This window comes from Salmo salar, chromosome 04, assembly GCF_965601325.2.
Source record: "Salmo salar chromosome 04, fSalSal1, whole genome shotgun sequence".
NCBI classification, from domain to species: domain Eukaryota; kingdom Metazoa; phylum Chordata; class Actinopteri; order Salmoniformes; family Salmonidae; genus Salmo; species Salmo salar.
The window spans coordinates 55,780,612-55,805,154 of NC_138294.1; the positions used below are offsets into that span (position 1 = coordinate 55,780,612).

Sequence of the window (24,543 nt, forward strand, 5' to 3'; positions counted from 1 at the left end):
TCTTTATTTAGAACAACCTGCCTGACACTATTCATACTCATAACTCATATGCAAATAAAAACGGAACAGATTTGAATGACTAGTTACAGTGATTTTAAGTGATTAGACTGTACTAAGCAGTAATTAGAGAGAGTTTTAAACTGACCTAAATCTACAGCACAACAATTTTTTGATTTGTGAGATTTATGTGAAAACGCATGATGATATAGCATTTATGATTTCATTTGTAATTTTATAATAGAACACAGTAATGATGGGGAACCTTATTTTGTGTCTTCATGCGAGTGCTTTTCTATATGAATGTAACATGAGGGATTTGTATTATTTGGGCTATATATTCTTCAAATCCTAATCAATCAACCTGTAAGTCCTATAACGATTAAATGCCTATACATAAATACTAACCTCTGGTGTGATCTAATAGAGTGGTAGGCCTACTTCGAAAACCTGTTCATTTGATTGACTGAGGGGTTTTTGTTTTGCATAACAGACAGGCCAAGGAACCAGGGATCTCTCTGGAGACCAAGGAACTGTCTGCACTAAAACACATATTGACGTCTCAGGTTCCCCAAGTTACATGAATGTGTGTTAGTGTGTGTGAGTGTTTGTGTGTATCTGTGTGTGTCTGTGCGTGTGTGTGTGTGTGTGTGCCCTCAAAGAGGGGGTATCCAATTGGCAGGATAAAAGTAGGCCAGCCGGGCCCTGTTCTGCTGACAGGGATGGTAAGGACAAAAAAAGATCCTAGCGAGGGCCATAGGAGTGCAGGGGGTCTAGGAGATTAGTGAGCAGCAGAGTAAGCTAGTGGGGTGGTTTGCACAGTGATCCGCTGCCGAAATGGCCACCAAAGGTAAGACGGTGTAAATGTGTGACTTTGCCTTAGGTAGACTTGGCCTCTGTGTATGGGCTGATGTGACCAGCTGGCTGTGGGACCAGTGAGAGGGGAGAAGGACTCCTCTGTGATCCCATGCCCACCTCAGGGGCTTTGCTAATGGGCAGGTGGGCAGGAAGATTAGTTCTAATCCGGTCACTGATATAGGCAAAGAGACCTACAGTTAGTGTAGAGAGGGATAGACAACAAAAACAAAACAAGTTGCTGACAGAATGGTGCTTAGCAAGCCTCTTTCTCCTGATCTGTCTTTGAGGAGTGATTACTCGTCAAATATTTCATCTGTCTTGGCCATGTTGGTGAATCATTATGGACACAGCTGCTGGGTATTTAGGGTTAAGGGTTGGGGTGTAGGAGGGAACTGGGCTCTATCTGTGAAAGATTCCTGGATGTTAGTTTAAATCAAATAATTTCCCCTCTAGATTTACACTTGTTAGTGTTAGTGAGCTCATTGGGAGTTTCAGCTGTTGCCGAAAGGACTCTTCAGCTTTACTGCAGATCTCCTGTGCATTTGCACAATCTACTTAATGCATTGTGTGTGTGTGTGTGTGTGTGTGTGTGTGTGTGTGTGTGTGTGTGTGTGTGTGTGTGTGTGTGTGTGTGTGTGTGTGTGTGTGTGTGTGTGTGTGTGTGTGTGTGTGTGTGTGTGTGTGTGTGTGTGTCTCCTAACTACCCTAAGAGGTCATGTGTTGTGAACAGAACCATAAATACAGTACATGTCTCTGTAAGCTATGTGTTGTGAGAGAGACGGTTTATTTCTCTAGGTGGTTAGGTCAGGGTGTGGGGTGGACATTCTATGGTTTATATTTCTTTGTGTTGAGCCGAGTATGATTCCTAATCAGAGGCAGCTGTCTATCGTTGTCTCTGATTAGGAATCATACTTAGGCAGCCTTTTTTCCCCCCCACCTTTAGTTGTGGGATCTTGTTTTTGTGTAGCTGCCTGTGAGCAGCCCAGAACGTCATGTTTCGTTTTGTTCTGTATTGTTTTTGGTGAGTTTCTTATTTATAAAACATGTGGAACTCTACGCACGCTGCGCCTTGGTCTACTCATTTTGACGAGCGTGACAAGACCATATATCTTCAACTCGCCATTTGACGTTTGTTAATTCAAGAAGCATATAGGCTACTGGTACTGTAGGCATTAGGCACACAATAAACAAGCCATAAGTTCAAGTTTGTTTATTCATCACATACATGGAGTACACAGTGCAATGATTTACACAACGAGCAATGATAACTTGGCTATATACACAGGGTACCTGTACCGAGTCGACTTGCAGGGGTACAAGGTAATTGAGGTAGATATGTACATACAGTGACTTCAGAAAGTATTCAGAACTCTTGACATTTTTGGTTAGGTTACAGCCTTATTGCAAAATTGATTAAATAGTTTTTCCCCCCCTCATCAATCTACACACAATACCCCATAATGACAAAAACTGTTTTTTAGAAATCTTTGCTAACTTATAAAAAACAAAAAACTGAAATATCACATTTACATAAGTATTCAGACCTTTTACTCAGTACTTTGTTGAAGCACCTTTGGCAGTGATTACAGCCTCAACTCTTCTTGTGTATGACGCTACAAGCTTGGCACACCTGTATTTGCGGAGTTTCTCCCATTCTTCTCTGAAAATCCTCTCAAGCTCTGTCAGGTTGGATGGGGAGCGTCGCTGCACAGCTATTTTCAGGTCTCTCTAGAGATGTTCGATCGGCTTCAAGTCCGGGCTCTGGCTGGGCCACTCAAGGACATTCAGAAACTTGTCCTGAAGCCGCTCCTGCATTGTCTTGGCTGTGTGCTTAGGGTAGTTGTCCTGTTGGAAGGTGAACCTTCACGCCAGTCTGAGATCCTGAGCGCTCTGGAGCAGGTTTTCATCAAGGATGTCTCTGTACTTTGCTCTGTTCATCTTTCCCTCAATCCTGACTAGTCTCCCAGTCCCTGCCGCTGAAAAACATACCCACAGCCTGATGCTGCCACCACCATGCTTCACCGTAGGGATGAGGTCAGGTTTCTTCCAGACGTGACGCTTGGCATTCAGGCCAAAGAGTTCAATCTTGGTTTCATCAGACCAGAGAATCTGGTTTCTCATGGTCAGAGTCTTTAGGTGCCTTTTGGCAAACTCCAAGCGGGCTGTCATGTGCCTTTTACTGGGGAGTGGCTTCCGTCTGGCCCCTCTACCGTAAAGGCCTGATTGGTGGGGTGCTGCAGCGATGGTTGTCCTTCTGGAAGTTTCTCCCATCTCCACAGAGGAACTCTAGAGCTCTGTCAGAGTGACCATCAAGTTCTTGGTCACCTCCCTGACTAAGGCCCTTCTCACCCGATTGCTCAGTTTGGTAGGCCCAACAGCTCTAGGAAGAGTCTTGGGTGTTCCAAACTTCTTCCATTTAACAATGATGGAGGCCACTGTGTTCTTGGGCACCTTAAATTCTGCAGAAATGTTTTGGTACCCTTCCCCAGATCTGTGCCACGACACAATCCTGTCACAAGTCTTCTTTGGTATGACTCTACAAGCTTGGCACAATCCTGTCTCTGAGCTCTATGGACAATTCCTTCGACCTCATGGCTTGGTTTTTGCTCTGACATGCACCGTCAACTGTTGGACCTTATATAGACAGACTCCAATGAAGTTGTAGAAATATCTCAAGGATGATCAATGGAAACAGGATGCACCTGAGCTCAATTTCGAGTTTCATAAAAGGGTTTGAATATTTATGTAGATCAAAATAATCTAAAAACCTGTTTCCGCTTTGTCATTATGGGGTATTGTGTGTAGATGGCTGAGGATTTTTTTCTTTCATCCATTTTAGAATAAGTCTGTAATGTAAGAAAATGTGGAAAATGTCAAGGGGTCTTTGTCTTGCTGACGTTGAGGGAGGGGCTGTCTGATCATCGTTGGTGATCAGGCCTACCACCATTGTGTCCTTAGCAAACTTAATGATGGTGTTGGAGTCATGTGCAGCCACACAGTCATGGGGTGAACAGGGAGTACAGGATGGGACTAAGCACGCACCCCTGAGGGGCCCCCCATGTCAGCGTGGCGGATGTGTTGTTGCCTACCCTCACCACCTGGGGGCGGGCCATCAGGAACTCCAAGATCCAATTGCAGAGGGAGGTGTTTAGTCCAAGGGTCCTTACCTTAGTAATGAGCTTGGATGGCATTATGGTGTTGAACGCTGAGCTGTAGTCAATGAACAGCATTCTCACATAGATGTTCCTCTTGTCCAGGTGGGAAAGGGCAGTATGGAGTGCAATAGATACTGCGTTATCTGTGGATGTGTTGGGGTGGTAGGATAGTGTTGGAATGACGGTGTTGATGTAAGCCATGACCAGCCTTTCAAATCATTTCATGGCTACAGATGTGAGTGCTACGCTTGGTGTTCTTGGGCACAGAGACTATGGTGGTCTGCTTGAAACATGTAGGTATTACAGACTGGTTTAGGGAGAGGTTGAAAATGTTAGTGAAGACACTTGCCAGCTGGGTACGCATGCTCTGAGTACGCGTCCTGGTAACCTATCTGGCCCTGCAGTCTTGTGAATGTTAACCTAACATGTTAACCCTGAATGTTGACCTTTAAAGGTCTTACTCACATCGGCTACAGAGATGACACAGTCATCCGGAACAGCTGGTAATCTCATGCATGGTTCAGTGTTGCTTGCCTCGAAGCGAGCATAGAAGGCATTTAGCTTGTCTGGTTGGCTAGCGTCACTGGGAAGCTAGCGGCTGTGTTTCCATTTGTAATTTGTGATAGTTTGCAAGCCCTGCCACATCCGACAAGCGGCAGCTGGTGTAGTAAGATTTGATCTTAGTCCTGTATTGATGCTTTGCCTGTTTGATGGTTCATCGGAGGGCGAAGCGGGATTTCTTATAAGCGTCCAGATCAGTTTCCCAGTCCTTGAAAGCGGCAACTCTAGCCTTTAGCTCAGTACAGATGTTGCCTGGAATCCATGGGTTCTGGTTGGGATATGGTACGCACGGTCACTGTGGGGATGACTTCGTTGATGCACTTATTAATGAAGCCGGTGACTGATGTGGTAAACTCCTGAATGCCTTCGGATGAATCACGGGAACATATTCCAGTCTACGCCAGCGAAACAGTCCTGTAGCTTATTGTGTGCATCACTGGTACGTCCTGTTTGAGTTTTTGCTTGTAAGCAGGAATCAGGAGGATAGAGAAAAATATGATAAAATCAAAACTCAGTGACATTAAATAGAATAGAATATAGGCCCGAGGGGGTATGGTGTATGGCCAGTATACTACGGCTAACGGCTGTTCTTATGCACAGCTCAATGCGGAATGCTTGGATACAGCCCTTAGTTGTGCTATATTGGCCATACTGTATACCAAAAAGCCCTGAGGTGCCTTATTGCTTAATTATATTATTGATAAATTACTATTCTATTTGATCTCATTGAGTTTTTATTTTATCAAATAAACAGGTTACCAACGTAATTAGAACAGTAAACAAGCGTTTTGCGTCATACCCGTGGTATATTTAAACAATAAGGCCCGAGTAGGTCTGGTACATGGCCAATATATCACGGTCTCCAGCTAATCAGCATTCAGGGCTCGAACCACACAGTTTATAATGTCTGTTATAAACTGGGTGGTTTGAGTCCTGAAGGCTGATTGGCTGAAAGCTGTGGTATATCAGACCGTATACCACGAGTGACAAAACATTTATTTTTACTAGTCTAATTACATTGGTAACCAGCTTATAATAGCAATAGGGAACCTCGGGGATTTGTGGTATATGGCTAATATACCACGACTAAGGTCTGTATACAGGCACTCTGCGCTGTGTCATACGTAAGAACAGTCCTTAGCCGTGGTATATTGGCCATATACCACACCCCTCGGGCCTTATTGCTTAAATATACCATAGCTTTCAGACAATCAGCATCCAGGAGCCAAACTAGATAATATAATATAATACAAGAAGGCACTCAATGAATTAAGATGGCTATTAACTAAATGTGCTGGGGATATCTCCCTTGTAACTCCCTTGTTGTCCTCATTTAATCCACAATGTCAGTGTTCAGCTAATGTAACTGACATATTTCAAACTTGTATTACCAACAGTCAGGGCTGAGGCAATGGTATCACTGCCCAATGATGTAACTTGTTACTTAATTATCAAAGACATGTTGCATTTATCCCTTGTTTGACCACAGCATTCACCACAGTTCCAATATTATAAGAGTGGTTTGAACTTCTCTGTCTCTTTTCCTTCCAGACATCAGATGAGCTCAATTGCTCTTCCAACAATTGTATGATCTTAATTTGAGCACTCTTTAGTTGCTGAGAATTTATCTGCACAGCAGGAAATACAAACGTGTAGTGCATTCAAAGTTTAAAAAGGCTTCTAAAGTTTGTAATTTCCACTTTAAAATATAAGACTTGATTTGCCCTAACGAAAAATGTCTCAACCACTACAAAAATTTTTCATTAAGTATAATCCACATAATAATTAACATTTCCTGTTGCTGCAAGATTATTTTCCTGCTGTTGCAAACTGGCTCAAATTAAGCTCCTACATCTGTAAATCGCTTATCCAGATCAGTCTGAATACCAGCCCCGACATCCACACTTATTCATCTGTACGACTCATCTATCTTTCTCTTCCATTCACTTGTTGTCCTCCACCACTTACTAATGAATTAATGAATTAATGGATGGATGAATGAATGTATCAATGATCTATACACAGTCCATCCTCTCTCTGTCTCTCTGCAGTAGTGGAGCTGATCTACTGGCGGGACGTGGGGAAGACAGGGCTGGTGTTCACAGGGCTGGTGATAGGCCTGGCCAGCCTGTTCCAGTTCAGTGCCATCACCGTGCTGTCCTACCTGTGTATGGCCATCATGTGTCTCACCTTCCCCCTACGCCTCTACTACAAACTCCTAGAGCTGATACGTAAGAACCCTGAAGGAGTGCACCCCTTCCAGTGAGTACAGTTTACAGCAGTTACCATGCTCTAGTTTATATATAGAGAGACATATCATATCACTCTAACAGCCATCTGTGTACACACACACACACACACACACACACACACACACACACACACACACACACACACACACACACACACACACACACACACACACACACACACACACACACACACACACACATGCACACACACACACACACACACACACACACACACACACACACGCGCACACACAAACAGCCATCTGTGTATGGCTCTGTGCATCTGTTGGTAGAAAATGCTTCTTGTAAACTAGGGGTGTGTGTGTGTGTGTGTGTGTGTGTGGTATCAGGTCTTATATAGGAGACGACAGCTCTCTGACAGATGAGGAGACAGTGTTGGTGGTGGAGGAAGTGGTGCTGATGATTGCCTTTGCCGTCACAGAGCTCAAACGCCTGCTCTTCATCGGCAGCATCATGGACTCCATCAAGGTCAGGGGCCACTGTCAATGTCCCTCTGAAAACGCAAAAAAACCCTCTGTATTACTGTAATTATGTAAATATGTGTAGGGATTGGGGAAGAAGCTAAAGGTTGAAGTCACACAATCACCAGCACTTGAGTCAGACAACATAACTGGTCCTCCTGAGGGCAATCAGCAATTGGACAGATGCAATATATACAATATATCAACAAAACATATACGTTGCTTCGTAAACTCACGTGCTATCTCTACCTATTCCAAACGATGACAATCTAAACAAATGTTTTTCTGTTGTCAGTTTGCGTTGCTGCTGTGCGTCTTGGTCTATGTGGGCATCACGACCAACGGACTGACCCTGGTGATAGTTGGTGAGACCATTCTGATCCATGCAATACCTCTCTATCTTAATGTTTTACACCACACCGTCCTATAGCACTACCCTCATACATGATTATGCTCTAATACCATAACATGCTACATTTCTCTCTCTGTTTCATTCATACTTCACTTTCACCCATCACCTCTGATCTGTCATAAAGCTATATGTAAATAATGCCTGTGAACATAGTTTGTTGATCTGATTTCCTTCTATGTCTCTTTCGCAGGTGTCATCTGTGTTTTCTCTCTTCCTCTATTCTACAAACAAATGCAGGTGAGGCAGAGAGCTCCTGCTGTTCACAGACTCTGCTTGTAGATAATTATAATGTAATCCACATTACAGCAGCAACCAAAGGACTGTGTTTAATATGCACTTGTGTATCGGTGACAGGGTCGGATGAAGAGGATTGGCAAAGAGGTCAACGGCCTCCTGAGGAAAATCAAAAGCTTGTAAGTGCTGAACAAGCCTGTTGAAATGACTGATATGACTGTTTTCATTTTTCATATGGCTAATTTCCTCACTAAACCCTACAGGGACATTTCATATTATGTTCTTTAAAACATTCAGGTCACAATAACCCAGAAACTATGCTCAACACATAAATATCTCAACATTTTTGACGCAGTATAAAATAACTGATTTCCCCCTTTTGACACCGTCATTTTTGTCTCTGCAGGTTTAAGAGGTTGTGCAGTACGCTGAGACCCTCTACTGCGGCTAAACCTGCTCCAACCACCAACCTTGTGCCAGCCCTGGCCCCAAAACACAAACAAAAGTCAAAGTGATAAGAAAGAGAAAGGGGGATCTATGGGAAAAGAGGGGGGTCATTCATAACATCTTATCAGACCAGGGGCTGGGAAACTCTGACAAGGAACTCATGGGGGTGTGACGGGAGGGGGTACAAGGACCTCATGGGGGTGTGATGGGAGGGGGTACAAGGACCTCATGGTGTGACGGGAGGGGGTACAAGGACCTCATGGGGGTGTGACGGGAGGGGGTACAAGGACCTCATGGGGGTGTGATGGGATGGGGTACAAGGACCTCATGGTGTGACGGGAGGGGGTACAAGGACCTCATGGGGGTGTGACGGGAGGGGGTACAAGGACCTCATGGGGGTGTGACGGGAGGGGGTACAAGGAACTCATGGGAGTGTGACGGGACGGGGTACAAGGACCTCATGGGGGTGTGATGGGAGGGGGTACAAGGACCTCATGGTGTGACGGGAGGGGGTACAAGGACCTCATGGGGGTGTGACGGGAGGGGGAACAAGGACCTCATGGGGGTGTGAGTGTTCTTTGGAAGGCTACTTGTGCTTTATATTTCCATTTTCCCATTGTGGTGTCTGTGAATGGGAACAAGCTTTCAAATCCAGTGTTTGGTGTTGGTAACCTAAAGATGTTTACAGACAAATGCAATGTTTATATGGGAGGGAATTTTCTGTGAAATCTAAAAGACAACTAGTTCACCTTGGGGAGTTGGGGGGTGTGATACCACAGAACACTTGCCATCTTAAGACCACACATGGTGAACACTGGCCATCTGACCACATGCCTTATAATTTACTTTGGAAGTACACTCAAAGTGTAAGAATGGGTGCATATTCAATGATTGGTGCTTACTCAAAAGTGTAATTAAACTGAATTGTTCCCTTTTTCTTGATTCTTGTTTAAATTGTTGAATAAATGTTGAGGAAATGTTTGAACATTTCGAAACTGCTCCTATCAATGAATATTTTTTTGAAAGGAAGATGAGAGACAGACACACATTACATACTCAGGGCTATTACACTGATTATTCATCAAATGAAATAATTCTACAATTATATTTGCCTAAATAATTATCAGAAACATAACTGAATTTATGTTATCATCTCACTGAGAATAAAATATTGATTAACATGCTACAAGCCTACAGTCCATGATGCGTGCCCTTCTACAAATAATTGTACGTAGCTAGAGCGTTGCAATTGTCGTCATCACGCGCGTCTGTCTTGGATGGCAAAACAATTTATGTGGATGAATCCGTCTGATTAAACGGGTTTGTGGCAATATTTGATAGGCCAATAAGTTACTTATTGACATTTCAGCACTTGAAGAGCTTGGATCCATCAAAGGAAATGACAGAAACATATGGTAAGCAAAGCAATACTTGGCGTCACTATATGCTATGCGGGTTGTTCTTTCGTCTGGGATAAGAAACAAGATGAAGCTTGTAGGCTAGACAGCCGCCTATAGCTAGCAACTTAGTAAACATTACTTACAACTTGTCAGTCTATAAGATGGCTAGCTAGTTCTCTAGATCTGTAACACTCGTCGTCAGGAACCTTAACCACTGCTTCTGTTTGATTTGTGAGAAAAAGACATCGCGGCTTTCAACGTCTCTGCTCTTGGCTGCTTCCATGTGGTCAGTCTGTTGTAGTCGTGTGATGTAGTAAATGTGTAATCATTATTTATTCTCCTTCGTTCTTTTCCAGATTTCCTTTTTAAATTCTTGGTGATTGGAAGTGCGGGATCAGGGAAATCCTGTCTTCTCCATCAATTTATAGAAAACAAGTGTAAGTGAAAATGTTATTAAATTGATAACTTCCAGAAACAGCATATGCACGTCTTAAAGATCACTGCCCTCATGGAGATGGTACTGTAATGTTATAGTATGGTACTGTAATGTTATAGTATGGTACTGTAATGTTATAGTATGGTACTGTAATGTTATAGTAGGGTACTGTAATGTTATAGTAGGGTACTGTAATGTTATATTAGGGTATCACTACCACGTTTTTGGATATGTTTACTATACATTTACATTAGGCTGTATGAGACAACATTAAATATGCCAGCAAAGCTTCTCTACCACCACGTGCAACAGAGTCTGTTTTGTTTTGTGTTGTCTGTTCTGTCCCATATAGTCAAGCAGGACTCCAGCCACACCATCGGGGTGGAGTTTGGCTCCCGGGTGGTAATGGTCGCTGGCAAGACAGTCAAGCTGCAGATCTGGGACACAGCTGGACAGGAGCGATTCCGGTAGGTAGCTCTAATTAACAGGATGCTTGTTATCTGATATCCCAGCAGGATGTTCATTTGATCAAATCAAATGTTATTAGTCACATGCGCCGAATACAACCTTACAGTGAAATGCTTAATTACAAGCCCCTAACCAACAACAAAAAACACAGCCTGGTATAGAGGTCCTGGATGGCAGGAAGCTTTGCCCCAGTGATGTACTGGACCGTACGCACTACTCTTTGTAGTGGCTTGCGGTCGGAGGCCGCAGAGGCCGAGCAGTTGCCATACCAGGGCGGTGAGGCAATCAGTCAGGATGCTCTCGATGGTGCAGCTGTAGAACCTTTTGAGGATCTGAGGACCCATGCCAAATCTTTTCAGTCTCCTGAGGGGAATAGGTTTTGTCGTGCCCTCTTCACGACTGTCTTGGTGTGCTTGGACCATGTTAGTGTGTTGAGGATCAGCGTGGCGGATGTGTTGTTACCTACCCTTACCACCTGGGGGCAGCCTGTCAGGAAGTCCAGGATCAAGTTGCAGAGGGAGGTGTTTAGTCCCAGGGTCCTTAGCTTATTGATGAGCTTTGAGGGTACTATGGTGTTGAACGCTGAGCTGTTGTCAATGAATAGCATACTCACAATGGTGTTCCTTTTGTCCAGGTGGGAAAGGGCAGTGTGGAGTGCAATAGAAATTGCATCATCTGTGGATTTGTTAGGACGGTATGCAAGTTGGAGTGGGTCTAGGGTTTCTGGGATAATGGTGTTGATGTGAGCCATGACCAGCCTTTCAAGCACTTCATGGCTACAGAAGTGAGTGCTACGGGTCGGTAGTCATTTAGGCAGGTTACCTTAGTGTTCTTGGGCACAGGGACTATGGTGGTCTGCTTAAAACATATTGGTATTACAGACTCAGACAAGGAGATGTTGAAAATGTCATTGAAGACACCTGCCAGTTGGTCAGCGCATGCTCGCAGTACACGTCCTGTTAATCCGTCTGGACCTGCGGCCTTGTGAATGTTGACCTGTTTAAAGGTCTTACATCGGCTGCAGAGAGCGTGATCACACAGTCTTCCGGAACAGCTGGTGTTCTCATGCATGTTTCAGTGTTATTTGCCTCGAAGCGAGCATAGAAGTAGTTTAGCTCGTCTAGTAGGCTCGTGTCACTGGGCAGTTCTCGGCTGTGCTTCCCTTTGTAGTCTGTAATGGTTTGCAAGCCCTGCCACATCCGACGAGCGTCGGAGCCGGTGTAGTACGATTCTTAGTCCTGTATTGACGCTTTGCCTGTTTGATGGTTTGTCGGACGGCATAGCGGGATTTCTTATAAGCTTCCGGGTTAGAGTCCTGCTCTTTGAAAGCGGCAGCTCTAGCCTTTAGCTTAGTGCTGATGTTGCCTGTAATCCATGGTTTCTGGTTGGGGTATGTACGTATGATCACTGTGGGGACAACGTCATCGATACACTTATTGATGAAGCCAATGACTGATGTGGTGTACTCCTCAATGCCATCGAAGGAATCCCGAAACATATTCCAGTCTGTGCTAGCAAATCAGGCCTGTAGCTTAGCATCTGCTTCATCTGACCCGTTTTTTATTAATTGAGTCACTGGTGCTTATAGTTATTTATAGTTATAGTGAGGGAAATAAGTATTTGACCCCTCTGCAAAACATGACTTAGTACTTAGTGGCAAAACCCTTGTTGGCAATCACAGAGGTCAGATGTTTCTTGTAGTTGGCCACCAGGTTTGCACACATCTCAGGAGGGATTTTGTCCCACTCCTCTTTGCAGATCTTCTCCAAGTCATTAAGGTTTTGAGGCTGACGTTTGGCAACTCGAACCTTCAGCTCTCTCCACAGACTATCTATGGGATTAAGGTCTGGAGACTGGCTAGGCCACTCCAGGACCTTAATGTGCTTCTTCTTGAGCCACTCCTTTGTTGCCTTGGCCGTGTGTTTTGGGTCATTGTCATGCAGGAATACCCATCCACGACCCATTTTCAATGCCCTGGCTGAGGGAAGGAGGTTCTCACCCAAGATTTGACGGTACATGGCCCCGTCCATCGTCCCTTTGATGCGGTGAAGTTGTCCTGTCCCCTTAGCAGAAAAACACCCCCAAAGCATAATGTTTCCACCTCCATGTTTGACGGTGGAGATGGTGTTCTTGGGGTCATAGGCAGCATTCCTCCTCCTCCAAACACGTTGAGTTGATGTCAAAGAGCTCCATTTTTGTCTCATCTGATCACAACACTTTCACCCAGTTGTCCTCTGAATCATTCAGATGTTCATTGGCAAACTTCAGACGGGCATGTATATGTGCTTTCTTGAGCAGGGGGACCTTGCGGGCCCTGCAGGATTTCAGTCCTTCATGGCGTAGTGTGTTACCAATTGTTTTCTTGGTGACTATGGTCCCAGCTGCCTTGAGATCATTGACAAGATCCTCCCGTGTAGTTCTGGGCTGATTCCTCACCGTTCATGATCATTGCAACTCCACGAGGTGAGATCTTGCATGGAGCCCCAGGCCGAGGGAGATTGACAGTTCTTTTGTATTTCTTCCATTTGCGAATAATCGCACCAACTGTTGTCACCTTCTCACCAAGCTGCTTGGCGATGGTCTTGTAGCCCATTCCAGCCTTGTGTAGGTCTACAATCTTGTCCCTGACATCCTTGGAGAGCTCTTTGGTAATGGCCATGGTGGAGAGTTTGGAATCTGATTGATTGCTTCTGTGGACAGGTGTCTTTTATACAGGTAATAAACTGAGATTAGGAGCACTCCCTTTAAGAGTGTGCTCCTAATCTCAGCTCGTTACCTGTATAAAAGACACCTGGGAGCCAGAAATCTTTCTGATTGAGAGGGGGTCAAATATTTACTTCCCTCATTTATGCAAATCAATTTATAACGTTTTTGACATGCGTTTTTCTGGATTTTTGTTGTTGTTATTCTGTCTCTCACTGTTCAAATAAACCTACCATTAAAATTATAGACTGATAATTTCTTTGTCAGTGGGCAAACGTACAAAATCAGCAGGGGATCAAATACGTTTTTCCATTTTTTTTTCCCCTGTCTAAGTCCAGAGTATAATGAATATAATACAGTGCCTTCGGAAAGTATTCTGATCCCTTGACTTATTCCACATTTTGTTACGTTACAGCCTTATTCTGAAATTGATTAAATTGTTTTTTTTTACCCTCAATCTGCACACAATACCCCAGAAATGTTCAGTAATTTATTACAAATAAAAATGGAAATATCACATTTACATAAGTATTCAGACCCTTTACTCAGTACTTTCTTGAACCACCTTTTGCAGCGATTACAGCCTCGAGTCTTTTTGGGTTTGACGCTACAAGCTTGGTTCACCAGTATTTGTGGAGTTTCTCCTATTCTTCTCTGCAGATCCTCTCAAGCTCTGTCAGGTTGGATGGGGAGCGTTGCTGCACAGCTATTTTCAGGTCTATTCAGAGATATTCGATCTGGTTCCAGTCCAGGCTGGCTGGGCCACTCAAGGACATCCCAAAGTCACTCCTATGCTGTCTTGGCTGTGTGCTTAGGGTCGTTGGCCTGTTGGAATGTGAACCTTCACCCCAGTCTGAGGTCCTGAGCGCTCTGGAGCAGTTTTTCATCAGGATCTCTATTTGCTCCGTTCATCTTTGCCTTAATCCTGACTAGTCTCCCAGTACTGCCGCTGAAAAACAACCCCACATCATGATGCTGCCACCACCATGCTTCAAGGCAGGGATGGTGCCAGGTTTCCTCCAGATGTGATGCTTAGCATTCAGGCCAAAGAGCTGTCATGTGCCTTTTACTGAGGAGTGATTTCCTGTCTGGCCACTCTACCATAAAGGCCTGATTGGTGGAGTGCTGCAGAGATGGTTGTCCTTCTGGAAGGTTCTCCCATCTCCACAGAGGAACTCTAGAGCTCTGTCAGAGTGACCATCAGGTTGTTCAGTCTCTCAGTTCCAGTTTTGATGCACCTGTACTGACCTCGCCTTCTGGATGATAGCGGGGTGAACAGGCTGTGGCTCAGATGGTTGTAGTCTTTGATCTTTTTGGCCTTCCTGTGACTTCAGGTATTGTAGGTGTCCTGGGGGGCAGGTAGTGTGCCCCTTGTGATGCGTTGGGCAGACTGCACCACCCTCTGGAGAGCCCTGTGGTTGCGGGCGGTGCAGTTGCTGTACCGAGCGGTGAAACAGCCCGACAGGATGCTCTCAATGGTGCATCTGTAAAAGTTTGAGGGTCTTAGGAGCCAAATTTATTCTGCCTCCTGAGGTTGAAGAGGCACTGTTGCGCTGCCTTCACCACACTGTCTGTGTGGGTGGACCATTTCAGATTGTCAGTGATGTGTACGCCGAGGAACTTGAAGCTTTCCACCTTCTCCACTGCAGCTCTGTGGATGGGGTTGTGCTCCCTCTGCTGTCTCCTGAAGTCCACAATCAGCTCCTTCACTTTGTTGGTGTTGAGGGAGAGGTTATTTTCCTGGGTCCACTCCACCAGGGCCCTCACCTCCTCCCTTTCTTGTCATTATTGGTAATCAGGCCTACTACTGTTGTGTCGACTGCAAACTTGATGATTGAGTTGGAAGCATGAGTGGCCACGCAGTCATGGGAGAACAAGGAGTACAGGAGGGGGCTAAGCATGCACCCTTGTGGGGCCCCTGTGTTGAGGATCAGCGTAATGGACTTGTTGTTTCCGACCTTTCCCTTTGACCTAAGTATTAGTGGATGCTACATAATGTTCTACATCATGATGTTGTAAAGAGACGGCTCCTCTGTCTGACACTCTTGTTTCCCCTGACCTCAGATCAGTGACTCGCAGTTATTACAGAGGGGCAGCAGGGGCTCTCCTGGTTTATGACATCACCAGGTAAGACCCTGATTTACACTAATCCCAAATTAACCCCATATTAGATGACAGTGGATCCATATAATATTTTACTTGAATATACTTCTGTGTCTCTCTGTGTATCCAAGTCGGGAAACGTACAATGCCCTGACCAACTGGTTGACAGACGCTCGGACACTGGCCAGTCCAAACATTGTCATTATCCTCTGTGGGAACAAGAAGGACCTGGAAGCTGACAGAGAGGTTACTTTCCTTGAGGCATCCCGTTTTGCCCAGGAGAATGGTAATGTAGCTTAATGACCCTGCATACTGAGTGATGGTTGTGACTATAGATAAAGGAGATTGATTACTTAATTATTCCATGTTGTTATAAAAACAGAAGTGATGTTCCTGGAGACGAGCGCCCTCACCGGAGAGAACGTGGAGGAGGCCTTCCTCAAATGTGGTCGCACCATCCTCAACAAGATAGAGTCAGGTAATAACGCAGAGCAATGTAGTGCACTAGTGATATATAGGCATCCACATTAGCTGAAGTGCTAACTGTGTATCTTTGGATGAGTTTTCTCATGTTTAATATGTCGACGTGTCTCCTCTGTAGGTGAGTTAGACCCAGAGCGGATGGGCTCAGGGATCCAGTATGGTGATACGACGGTGAGGCAGCTTCGCCAGTCGCCACAGGCTGGCTCAGAACAGGGCAGAGATCAGTGCAACTGTTAAAGGCTAATGCTAACCCAGCTCTAAGACACACAGATCCCATGTCTCCAGGTAAGTAGTTTGTATTAAACCTACACTGATAAGTATGGCTCCTTACAAGTGTTTTGTATTTCTTCAATTGATAATCTATTAGTGTGATCATTTTAGGGCTGTCCCCAATTATTCGACTGGTCGATAGGCTGTTGGTCGACCAACATTTTCTTTAGTCGAGCAGTAGCATATGTACACTACCGTTCAAAAGTTTGGAGTCACTTAGAAATGTCCTTGTTTTCCATGTAAACATACATGAAATGAGTTCCATTGACAAGGTTATAAATAATGATTTTTAATTGAAATAATTGTGTCCTTCAAACTTTGCTATCGTCAAAGAATCCTCCATTTGCAGCCTTACAGATCTTTGACATTCTAGTTGTCAATTTGTTGAGGTAATCTGAAGAGATTTCACCCCATGCTTCCTGAAGCACCTCCCAGAAATTGGATTGGCTTGATGGGCACTTCTTACATTTACACTTTATACGGTCAAGCTGCTCCCACAACGGCTCAATTTGGTTCAGGTGACTGTGCTGGCCACTCCATTATAGACAGAATACCAGCTGACTGCTTCTTCCCTAAATAGTTATTGCATAGTTTGGAGCTGTGCTTTCGGTCATTGTCCTGTTGTAGGAGGAAATTGGCTACAATTTAAGTGCCGTCCACAGGGTATGGCATGGCGTTGCAAAATGAAGTGATTGCCTTCCTTCTTCAAGATCCTTTTTACTCTGTACAAATCTCCCACTTTACCACCAAAGCACCCCCAGACCATCACATTGCCTCCACCATGCTTGACAGATGGCGTCAAACACTCCTCCAGCATATTTTCATTTTTTCTGCAACTTATTTCCAATCTTCCTCTGTCCGGTGTCTGTGTTCTTTTGCTTATCTTAATCTCCAGTCTGAGACATGGCTTTTTCTTTGCAACTCTGCCTAGAAGGCCAGCATCCCAGAGTCGCCTCTTCACTGTTGACGTTGAGACTGGTGTTTTGCGGGTAATATTTAATGAAGCTGCCAGTTGAGGACTTGTGAGGCGTCTGTTTCTCAAACTAGACACTCTAATGTACTTGTCCTCTTGCTCAGTTGTGCACCGGGGCCTCCCACTCCTGTTTCTATTCTGGTTCGAGCCAGTTTGCGCTGTCCTGTGAAGGGAGTAGTACACAGCGATGTATGAGATCTTCAATTTCTTGGCAATTTCTCACATGGAATAGCCTTCATTTCACAGAACAAGAATAGACTGAGTTTCAGAAGAAAGTTCTTTGTTTCTGGCCATTTTGAGCCTGTAATCGAACCCACAAATGCTGATGCTCCAGATACTTAACTAGTCTAAAGAAGGCCAGTTTTATTGCTTCTTTAATCAGAACAACAGAGCAAAATGGTTTTCTAATGATCAATTAACCTTATTCAAATGATAAACTTGGATTAGCTAACACAACGTGCCATTGGAATACATGAGTGATGGTTGCTGATAATGGGCCTCTGTATGCTTATGTAGATATTGCATAAAAAAATCAGCAGTTTCCAGCTACAATAGTCATTGACAACATTAACAATGTCTACACTGTATTTCTGATCAATTTGATGTCATTTTAATGGACAAAAAATCTGCTTTTCTTTCAAAAACAAGTACATTTCTAAGTGACCCCAAACTTTTGAACGTTAGTGTGTGTGTGTGCGCGTGTTATAATATTTTTTTGTTGTTGGCACGCGAGACACCTGTCTTATTCGCGCCCATCTCAGTGAACTAATCCATTTCAGAGACCGCGGGGATGGCACAGTCAAAGAAGGGAGTGTGGCTGCACAATGCACTTCTCTCTCCAGAAATCCAATTTGTGCATATTCATTGTTTCATAACTTCATAGATTTTTTTTTGCGTTTGATTGTTAGTGTCTATCAATTCCCCATTACATACAGTACCAGTCAAAAGTTGAGACACACCTACTCATTCCAGGGTTTTTTATTTTTACTATTTTCTACATTGTAGAATAATAGTGAAAACCTCAACTATGAAATAACACATATGGAATCATGTAGTAATCAAAAAAGTGTTAAACAATTCAAAAGATATTTTATATTTGAGATTTCTAAGTAGCCACCCTTTGCCTTCATGACAGCTTTGCAAGCTCTTGACAATCGAAGTCTGTTTTTCTATCCATTGAGAATGACAGTAGTTCCTCAATATATTTGAAAATCTTTCCAGTGCTCTCCCTTTCGATAACCACTCAGCGTGAAAGGGAAAAATGTCATTCTCTGGTCATAAAATAGTTCTACCTGATTACTTCTTATTCCAAATAGCCTACAGCTGTGTCTGTCCTGAGCTCACTGACATGGAATCTCTGAGGGCCCAGAATATTTGTTACAATGTTGCAAGGACAGTTGGTTGAAGACAGACCATGCGTAGCCAATGTGATTTATAGGATATTTATTTTTATCAGGACATTTTCTACCTGCAGGCTGCAATATTTTTATTTGTTAGCTTTATAGGCTATTTTTACATATTTGGCAATGGCAGAAGAAGTAACTTTAGGTTTGTATCATTTTCATTTGGATAGAATTTTGATTAACCACATGACAATGATTTTGAGATATGAAAAAGTTATTATAAATGAAATTAAACTGTTCTACGAAAATGTGCATATGAACTGCCACGCAAATCGGTCGAATAAATTGGCATTCCACATGAGAAAGTTTGCTGACTCCTCGTGTAGCCTATTACTGACAACTTCAGGAGAGTAATGGCAGAATTTGTGAAAGCCAGTAGGAGAGGGAGGATGGTCAAGGTTTTTTTAAATTTTGGTTATCTTGATCTCTGGCTCCCTCTTTAGTCGGGACAGCCCTAGATCAGTTAGATTATTGGTATTTAGTGAACTGGGCTGAACTTGTTAAATCTCGCTCTGCCCGGTGTACATCTTTCCTTTAACCGTCTCTGCACACTCAGGCTTTTAGAGGACTGCCCTGTGACTTTTGACCCCTGCCCCTGGAAAATTGCTGGAGAGACCCTGTGTGGAACTTAAGGCTGGGTTAGCGTCTTGATCAGGAACTGTGATGTGAGTATCTGGGTCCAGTCATTGAGCTACTCTTCTCCAGGCCTGTCTCTCTCTGACTACTGCTCCGCTGCGCATCGCCAGGGACTACAAGTGACTTCAGCAGAGAGACCTGACCAATCACAGAGCCAGGCCCATGGACACACACATCAGGATGTTTGTTTTTAATGTCTTTACTCAGAAGCAACAGCTACAGCAGCTCATACACCTCTCACTGTTCACTCTATTGATGTCTCTTGATATAAAGCTGGTGAAAGTCCAGTCAAAGCTTGTAGACAGTGATGGGACTGACATGGTGTAAGGAACACAACACCAGACTTTTAGTTGTGTTCGATCTCTGTAAAAGTTTAGCCTATTTATTGGTTGTGTTAAGCTGTTGTGAATATATCAAAAGGAAATAACATTTGTGACATTGGTGTACAATGTTTTGAGACTGTAAAAAAGCAGGGAACTTATGGTAGTCAGTGTACACATACAGTACTGTGTGAATGTTTGTGTACAATTTTGACCGTTAATACACTTTATATATACATACACACAAAGTATGTGGACCCCTCATATTAGTGGATTCAGCTATTTCAGACACAGGTGTATAAAGTCGAGCACACCTCCATGCAATCTCCATTGAGAAACATTATCAAAGGATTGGCCTTACTGAAGAGCTCAGTGACTTTCAACGTGACACCATCATAGGATGCCACCTTTCCAACAAATCAGTTAATCAAATTTCTGCCCTGCTACAGCTGCCCAAGTCATTTGTAAGTGCTGTTATTGTGAAGTGGCAACAACTGCTCAGCCGTGAAGTGTTAGGCCACACAAGCTCACAGAATGGAACCACCGAGTGCTGAAGTGCGTAAAAATAATCTGTCCTCGGTTGCAACACTCACTACCGAGTTCCAAACTGCCTCTGGAAGCAACGTCAGCACAAAAACTTCATCGGGAGCTTCATAAAATGGATTTCCATAGCCGAGCAGCCACACAAGCCTAAGATCACAATGCCAAGCGTCGGCTGGAGTGGTGTAAAGCTTGCCGCTGTTGGACTCTGGAGCAGTGGAAACGCGTTCTCTGGAGTGATGAACCACGCTTCACCATCTGGCAGTCCGACGAAGGACTCTGGGTTTGGCGGATGCCAGGAGAATGCTACCTGCCACAATGCATAGTGCCAACTGTAAAGTTCTTTCAGCATGACAATGCCCCCAAGCACAAAGCGAGGTCCATACAGAAATGTTTTGTTGAGATCGGAGTGGAAGAACTTGACTGGCCTGCACAGAGCCCTGACCTCAACCCCATCGGACACCTTTAGGATGTTTTGGAACGACAACTGTGAGCCAGACCTAATCGCCCAACATCGGTGCCCAACCTCACTAATACTCTTGTGGCTGAATGGAAGCAATGTCCCAACATCAATGGAAAGCCTTCCCAGAAGAGTGGAGGCTGTTATAGCAGCAAAGGGGGGACCAACTCCATATTAATGCCCATGATTTTGGAATGAGATGTTTGACGAGCAGGTGTCCACATACTTTTGTTCATGTAGTTTAGGAGTTGGAGGCAAGCCCTACAGTCATGTATGTATGTATGTATGCATTGGTTCTGAATGACTATCAAACTTCAGGTTCGGGGGGAAACAAATATGATGTATTTTACATGTGTGCGGTATTGTGCAATGATTATGAAAGGATTGAGGCCGTATCTAAATCCAATCAAACCAGATTGTCATTGATGGACCGAAGTAAAGCACAAACGTGAGTATCTCAATTTTTAAAGTTGTTTGTGTGATTGTTTTTAGTAGATGCATATCTGGACTATGATCTTACATGTGACGTTTGTGTGCTAAATATAATTATTGAACTGAAGAACTGCCCCTCCTTTGCAAAGCCTGTATGAGCTTGAATTAATAAATAATTAAACCAAATTCATTACACTTTCTCATTCTATCACTTTCTATTTGTATGAGTGTGGCTGACACAAATTTTACACCCCCCTGCTCCGGAGTCAGATCATACACATCAACATAGGATGAATCATCTTCAGTGGTTAAATTGAGCCAGAGAGGCAAGCTCCAGCACCTTGGGTTAAAGGGAGAGGCAAGCTCCAGCACCTTTCATGTTCAAAGAGAAAAGTTGCATAAATCAACATTAGGGTTGTGGTTGAAGAGGTTTTTTCAAAATGGTGTATATATACACTCACATTTGTTTCTCATGAGAAATTAATGCTTATAGGTGCCTTTTTGTGTGTGTAAAATATTACTGTGCTCAGATTTTAAATTAATAGAATCATCGGTGTGTATTACAATGGAGTTTGTTGCAAAACGCTATAAATATCATATCCTGTATATTTAACCCATCATTAATCCAGCCTTATGCTATAGTGTTTGGTTAGAGTTAGGTCTTGTCCCGAATGGCACTGCTTTTGACCAGAGAACAGATGTCATATTACTGTTTTAATAGTCAAATGTATCATTTGTACAGTTCTTTATTAAAAATGTTATTTGTCATGTTTGACTGTAAAACCTTGAAGTGTTAAATAGATAGACGAGGCGTATATTTCATTTTGCAACAAAATGTGATTATTTGTCTCTGAAATACATCCATCTAGTGATAGGTTTCAAACAAACCCATACCATGATTGAATGGTGACACACCAATCTCATAAATTCATTAAACAATAAAAGTAAATTGATACTACAGTTAGGGTTGAACCGGATGTGGATATGAAGTTAGGGTTAGTACTACCCTAACCCTAGACTAGTAACACATTGTAATTACAGCAGTAGCCCTAACCCGAGTTTAATGTCCACATCCCGGGTTTATGGTTGAGGCTAAATTTGTTCAACCCTACCCCTCACCATAAATAGGGCTCCCCCACCTCTGAATTCCCAAATTAACCACTTGTCATATTGTTACACTTATCACCACAAGGTGGTGCTGCGGAACTACAAATGTCAATCAGCAAGCAACAGGTAAACAAAGCTGTATTCAGATGACATTGGTGTTACATTTTGATGTAAATCAGAACAAGTCATTTTTTGTATCAAGTGCAATGCTTATTGCAATATGTATAATAAGTCGATTATACAGGCAGTAGTAATACCTACTAATGCTTTTGGCCCCATGCAGGGTCAAGCCAAACAATGAACAAAAGGCTGCTATGTGTATGTCTGTGTCCCCTTGAAGGGTACGGCCCAATGGGAGAGCCCAGGGCTGATATTATGACCTCTGACCTCTAGTGTTACAGATGAATGGGCCCGGCCTGTGACCAGACGACAGCTGGGCCACTGTTCTGCTGAGTCAGCCTCCGCTTCACAGACATACGTGCAAACACACAGATGGAACGGGGCCATTTACTAAGACCACGTGTCCCCTTTAAGGCCTTATATTATCATTATATTAAATTACATGGATGGCCTTGTCTTTATGACTTGCTCATTCCTGGTTGAAATGAAAATGTATACACCAGCTGTATGCAAATGCACAGATCTTAAGTCCCTGTGTTTGTATAGTATACCTGTCTCCTTATGTGACCAATGACAGCTGCTCAGAGTAAGGCTGAGTGTGTTTATCAGAAACATGCAGACCGTAATTGGGAAAACGTTTGATAGAAGCAGAAAAAAACGACTATTTCAGCGTTAAAGTCAAGGGCATGGCCGAGTTTCTAACACTTCACAGGCAGAGATGGATTCAAGCTTTCATGAACAACATATGTTGTCTGACTATATTAGAAAACCAAGACCAGATCATTTTACTAGTTTTACCCTGTCCTTCAGACCTTGACATCTCCTCTCCGTGAGCCTGGTTTTCCTCGGCTGTCCCCAGCCAGTCAGACACAGCTGGAAGCCACGAGAAGACTCAGTACTAAGGTTGGGTGGAAACCTACTAACCAAACAGAGGATGAGACACTAGACCTGTTAGTTCATTTCTGGGTGTACAGTAGGTCTGGCAACATGGATACAGACAACCAGGCTTGGTTTTGTTTCATAGTTCAAAGATTTTCACAGGGGAAATGTTGGGTGATATTCATGTGCAGTTTTCATTAGAAATGTTTCAGTGAAATGAAGATTTGCGTGTTGGATTTGTTGATTCATTTTCATGGTTGTGTCTCGGTTGATCTTGCCAGCATTCATCATGCAGGCCCTGGGTCTCCTCTGGTGGAGGAATGTTGGCTCGGTCCCAGACATGTCCCATAGAGAAACACTAATGATCAAAGAAGCTGTTCTGTGTTTATTTTCACAGTGTACCTGTTACTTTGTGAATGAGTTGTATTGCATTATGAAACACAGAACAGAATAAATACTGTCTGAAGTGCGTCAGTCTTGGCCACAAACATGCATATCCCGGATGAAGTGATACACAAAAAAAACCCTGCTTCACTCTCTACATTTACATCCACATTAACACGCTAAAAAACGTGCAAATCAATAGATAGTCATCCACACCCCTCTTGAAACATGAGGGGTGTATGGAGACGTCTGAACAGAGCCCCACCAATCGTGCTTTAATTGCCACGCCACGCACGAGGGCCACGACAGAAGGAGGCCGGAAAAGTGACAGGCAGGCAGGCCGGTTCAGTGCAATGCAGGCAGGCCGGTTCAGTGCAGTGCAGGCAGGCCGGTTCAGTGCAGTGCAGGCAGGCCGGTTCAGTGCAGTGCAGGCCTTGAAGTGTGGCTAGCCGCTCTGGCCCAGACAAAGAGATCGGCTCAACAGTCATAAATACATATAAGCCCTCAAGAAAGAACAAATGGGTTGAGAAGGCAAGGATCCACATTCAGTATCTCCTCTATATTCTCTGGACTCTGTGGATGAGTTACTGAGACTGAGTACATTGAATATAGGAACAGTGCAGCACAAGGCAAATAAAGAAGCACAGCCAACAACAGAAATGCTCAAAATACATTGGCTACAATAACTGATGATAGTGGATACAAAAGAGGCCTTGTTTAAAGCGGATTTTCAAAGTTTGTGAGAATACTTCAAATATCAATGGTGGGTGGGTTAGACCTGTGGAAGGGTAACTGGTGAATAGGGCAGTATGAGAAAGACAGAAGGGGAGAAAAGAGGGAACTGGGAGAGAAAGGGGTTCAAGGGAAACAGAGATATTGATCAGATGAAGGGGTCAGTCCTTCATAGAGGCCATTTTGTCACCCTGGCACACACGCGCAAACATGCATAGATACGATCACAGGGCCTTTAAAGGGTGTGCTTAGAGCTGCCAAATGTCTAGACATACATTAACAAAGAATAATGGCTG

The 24,543-nt window shown here is 43.7% G+C and overlaps 2 protein-coding genes across 2 annotated transcripts; both read left to right on the forward strand.

Moving 5' to 3' along the window:
* Positions 1-697: 697 nt before the first annotated feature.
* rtn2b (reticulon 2b) lies at positions 698-9,402 on the forward strand. The gene is made up of 7 exons (XM_014196900.3): positions 698-847; positions 6,623-6,833; positions 7,174-7,312; positions 7,601-7,670; positions 7,908-7,954; positions 8,072-8,130; positions 8,358-9,402. The coding sequence occupies exons 1-7, from the start codon at positions 835-837 to the stop codon at positions 8,464-8,466; spliced, it is 648 nt and encodes a 215-aa protein (XP_014052375.2). The 5' UTR covers positions 698-834; the 3' UTR covers positions 8,467-9,402.
* A 253-nt stretch (positions 9,403-9,655) lies between these two features.
* Positions 9,656-21,218, forward strand: LOC106603343 (ras-related protein Rab-4B). Its single transcript, XM_014196901.3, has 8 exons — positions 9,656-9,813; positions 10,155-10,235; positions 10,587-10,701; positions 15,470-15,532; positions 15,640-15,794; positions 15,891-15,986; positions 16,110-16,276; positions 19,194-21,218. Exons 1-7 carry the CDS (start codon positions 9,798-9,800, stop codon positions 16,226-16,228), a joined length of 645 nt encoding a protein of 214 aa, XP_014052376.2. The 5' UTR covers positions 9,656-9,797; the 3' UTR covers positions 16,229-16,276; positions 19,194-21,218.
* Positions 21,219-24,543: the final 3,325 nt, after the last annotated feature.

Coding starts and splice junctions, on each gene's coding strand:
- LOC106603343 (XM_014196901.3), top strand. Junction 10,702..15,469: donor GCTGGACAGGAGCGATTCCG/GTAGGTAGCTCT, acceptor CCCTGACCTCAG/ATCAGTGACTCGCAGTTATT. Junction 15,795..15,890: donor CCGTTTTGCCCAGGAGAATG/GTAATGTAGCTT, acceptor TTATAAAAACAG/AAGTGATGTTCCTGGAGACG.
- rtn2b (XM_014196900.3), top strand. Junction 7,313..7,600: donor GCATCATGGACTCCATCAAG/GTCAGGGGCCAC, acceptor TTCTGTTGTCAG/TTTGCGTTGCTGCTGTGCGT. Junction 8,131..8,357: donor CTGAGGAAAATCAAAAGCTT/GTAAGTGCTGAA, acceptor TTGTCTCTGCAG/GTTTAAGAGGTTGTGCAGTA.